The sequence below is a fragment of the Eublepharis macularius genome, chromosome 7 (genome assembly GCF_028583425.1).
Source record: "Eublepharis macularius isolate TG4126 chromosome 7, MPM_Emac_v1.0, whole genome shotgun sequence".
Classification (NCBI taxonomy): Eukaryota; Metazoa; Chordata; class Lepidosauria; order Squamata; family Eublepharidae; genus Eublepharis; species Eublepharis macularius.
Window position 1 is genome coordinate 134,024,494 of NC_072796.1, and position 4,311 is coordinate 134,028,804.

The following is a 4,311-nucleotide window of genomic DNA, read 5'->3' on the forward strand; positions in this document are numbered from 1 at the left end:
ATTGCCACCTGCTCCGTCACTAATACCATCTGGGTTAAGGTGGGTGGTGGGCATTGCTACCTGCTTTGCTCCTAATACCAACTGGTTTAAGGCAGGGGGAGGGCATTGCCACCTGCTCCACTCCTAATACCAGCTGGGTTAAGGTGGGGTGGGCATTGCCACCTGCTCTGCTCCTAATACCAGCTGGGTGAAGGCAGGGGGTGGGTCTTTTCACCTACTCCACTCCTAATATCAGCTTGGTTAAGTTGAGTAGTTGGCATTGCCCCCTGCCTCACTCCTAATACCAGCTGGGTGAAGGCAGGAGGCGGGCATTGCCACCTGCTTCCCACCATGGCACATTTTCTGGAGGGATATGGTGCCTTGCCTAGGCTTCCCTCCATGGCAGCGCCCTCTGGTGGCGCACCAGGGTATAGAGTGAGTTGTCTGAAATACTCTTACTCAATTATATAGTAAGATACTTGGTAAGCTGCTCTGAGTGAGTGCTAAGTTGTTCTGAAGCGCAGTATATAAATTTAATGTTGTTGTTGTTGTTGTTGTTGTTGTTGTTGTTGTTGTTGTTGTTGTTGTTGTTGTTGTTGTTGTTGTTGTTGTTGTTGTTGTTGTTGTTGTTGTTGTTGTTGTTGTTATAAAACCTCCATGTGGAACCAATCAAACTGAATGCCACAGATCCAAGACTTTGAGACACTTTTCCTGGTTCGGTGACTTACCGAAGAAGTTATCCATACAACTATTTGCTTTAATTTTCCTGGATTCCATGATGGGTTATTATGGAGATCATACATTTTCTAGATAACTAGTCTGAAAATTCTTAATGCAATCGGATCCATGTAGTAGTTCCAAACAGGCAAGCTGTTTGGAACTTTTCTTGAACCCAAACATTCCCATTAAATATACAGTAAATATACAGAAGACACCATTTCTTTACTTGATTAGAAAGTATATGGGTCATTTTTTTACCTATTCTATCAACACCCAGAAAGGCTCTAAAACATAAAGAATTGTAATAATAAATAATCAATAACATCAAAACCTACAGTCCAATTAAACGCCTTTGCAGAAATTAAATCAAAAAGACTTTAAAAACCCAAAATATCCTCTGATTTTTCAGTGAGGTTTATATAGACAAAGAATATTGCTACTCCTGAAAGATGGAGTTCCAAAACTCAAGGGGGGGGGACTATGGAGCAGATGCTGTCATCAGTATCTGAACTTCTGATGAAGGTCTCCATAAGCATTGTACCACAACGTAGCACAGCAATTAGAGTATATTTGTAGGATCTGGGAGACCCAGGTTCAAATCTCGCTCTGCTATGGAAGCTCACTGGATGATCTTGGGCCAGTCGCACACTCTCAACCTAACCTACCTCATAAAGTTGTTGTTGTGATGATCAATGAATGAAGAGGATGATGTTAGGCATTTTCCCATTTTCTTCCCCATTGAGAAGAAGGTATAAATACTTAAATAAATAAAATAATCTCATGGCCCAGCCTGAGAAGTGCCCCTTTATGTGTGTTGTTGCCATAAGACATCCATGTTGGCCTCCAAAGTTTATTTACACGTGACATCTAAGATATTGTAATCAAGTACAATATCATAATGTTCTTCTGTGTTCTTCTGTGAATATTGTTTTTGTGTCATCTTTCCGTCTAAGATAATACCATCATATTTGCTAGCCTTTGCTGTGTTCTGTTAATCAAACTATGCATCTCTATTGTATCCTTTATTGTAAGATGGCCTCCCATCTGCAATAGTGCTTAGACGTACCAAACACAACATCAGAAAAGTAAAGCCCTGACTCAGGCACTTTTCTTTATCTTTAGGACTTTGTGAGTGGCATAACTCTGGGCCTCAGGGTTTGTGTGCTGAAGTTCACAATGAGCTAAAGTTATGAAAGTGATAGCTTCCTTCTTCCAGGGCTCATTTTGAGGGGGAACGCACAGGAACACAGTTCTGGCAGTTCCCCAAAGAGGTCACATGTCAGATGGCCCCACCTACCTGACTCTCGGCCATTTTGGGCCCGTTTCAGCCTGGATTGGGGCCGAAACAGCCTGGATTGGGCCTCTGATGGGTGGTGGATCACTCTCCTGCTCAATAGTGGCCCGATCCTGACCATTTTGGGCCCCTTTTTGGCCATTTTCAGCCCCTTTTTGCCATTTTGGTCCCAATTTGGCCCTGAATGGGCAGGATTGGGTCCAAAAGAGCCAGGATAGGTGATGTCCAGGGGTGTGGCGTATGCTAATGAGTTGTACTAATGAGTTATGCTAATGAGTTCCTCCAGCTCTTTTTTTACTAAATGACCCCTGCCTTCTTCTATCGTTATGGCCTGATTGAATGGAATGATCGTCCTTCAAAGGCAATGGGGGGTCATTTCATTACCCTCCTATCCTGGAAATCTGTGTTTTCTCTACAACTGATCAAACAGACGTGTCCCCTAGCATCTAGAAATCAAAACACTTGAAGGTATCTTCTAGGATACTGAAAAAGACCAACCTAGATTTGATCGGTTCTCATGAAGTTCTCGTTACTATGTTTGAACTTCCATTTCTAATTCTTCTTTGCTCTCTTCTTCCTCCTTGAAAACCCTCTGCAGTATGATTTTCATGCTCTCCTTTGTTTGACTCTTCTTCTTTCTCCCCACCAGGAAATAAATCACAGGATTGATACCACTGTTAAGAATGGCACATGAGTAGCCATATATGTATAGATAAAAATAGGCTCTGTTGGAAACGTAATTGAGCAAGAAAATAGCGTTCAGTGGAAAAGCAAAGACGAGGAAGAAAAGGAGGGTGAGTAAGATGACTAGCAGAAGTTTTCCCCGCTGGTGCTGTTGTAGTTGATGGCGGACTTTGAACAACAGAGTCACAGTGAAGATGGTGATGAGTGGGAGGCAAAAGCCGACATTCACAATAACCTGTAGCAACAAAATATGGTCTCCATCTAATTTCAAAATAATGAGAGTAAGCCGAATTCCATAAAGAAAGAAACAGAGAACCCAAATTAAGGCACATACAGTGGTGGACCAGTGGGTCGGCCGGTGGCATTTGTGCCAAATTGGGAAGAGGACAATCACACATCTGTCCACACTGATGGCTGTAAGTAGAAGTTGACCAACACAGTACATGAATGGCTCAAGATTGCCAACTATCAGACCCAAAAGATAAGGGGTCTGCTTAATAAGATTTGAAATAGAAAATGGAGCTATAGTAATCAGGACCCCAAAGTCAGCAATGGCCAAATTCAAGATGTAGATGGTGAAAGGATTCCTCTTAATGCAGAAGCCGAGAAGCCAGATGACAATTCCATTCCCTACAATGCCAATAATGCAGATAACAAAAGCAAAGATATAGATGAAATTCTCTAAATAGTGGAAGGTCCCTTCTGGATTATAAACTGAGCTCTTATTAATTGAGATCCCAGTGTCATTGTGCATGTCACAACATTCTGGCCCAACTTCCACAGAAGACAGGGGTGTCTTGTTGAAATTAGCCATTGTCTGCTCTCTTTGCTTTTGTAGTTGTGTCCTCTTATAAAGACCTGATAGGAGACATAAAAACAGGAATTAATTATATTGTTCCAAGGATGATAATAATAACAACATTCAATTTATATACCACCCTTCAGGACAACTTAATGCCCACTCAGAGCGGTTTACAAAGTATGCCATTATTATCCCCACAACAAAACACCTTGTGAGGTGGGTGGGGCTGAGAGAGCTCCAGAGAACTGTGACTCACCCAAGGTCACCCAGCTGGCTTCAAGTGGAGGAGTGAGGATTCAAACCTGGCTCTCCAGATTAGAGTCCCGTGCTCTTAACCTCTACACCAAACTGGATACAAAAAAATCTTAAACCTGTTTTGATTAGACTAAGGAGGAAAGTCGATCTCTGCTATAATTTCACCTTTTTCTAAAATCTGATTAACATTTCATCTCTCTTACTTGGACAGCCAGTAGAAAAGAGCAAGAATCCAGTAGCACCTATAAGACTAACAAAATTTGTGGTAAGGCATGAGCTTTCGTGAGCCACAGCTCACTTCTTCAGATACTTCTTCAAATGTATAATAACAATAGCAATAATAACTGTGCTTATATGTATGAACTGACCGGGGAACAATAAATTACTGCACTTATATACCACCCTTCTAGACAAATTAATATCCCACTCAGAGCAGTGAACAAATAAATGCTATTCTTATCCTCAAAATACTGATGGGGCTGAGAGGAGCAGCTTAACCTGCTGAGCTCATGGCAGTGGTGGGATCTGAACCAGCAGATTCACAGTCCAACCATGTAACCAGTATGCTACAGCAGCT

At 41.9% G+C, this 4,311-nt stretch overlaps 1 protein-coding gene across 1 annotated transcript; it reads right to left on the reverse strand.

Annotated features, from left to right (window-relative positions):
• Positions 1–2,525: 2,525 nt before the first annotated feature.
• LOC129333993 (mas-related G-protein coupled receptor member H-like) lies at positions 2,526–3,491 on the reverse strand. The gene has a single exon (XM_054985915.1). It carries the CDS (start codon positions 3,489–3,491, stop codon positions 2,526–2,528), a length of 966 nt encoding a protein of 321 aa, XP_054841890.1.
• Positions 3,492–4,311: the final 820 nt, after the last annotated feature.

What these genes read in the sequence shown, in the direction of transcription:
- LOC129333993 (XM_054985915.1), bottom strand. Translation starts at nt 3,491, where the DNA reads ATGGCTAATTTCAACAAGACACCCCTGTCTTCTGTGGAAGTTGGGCCA.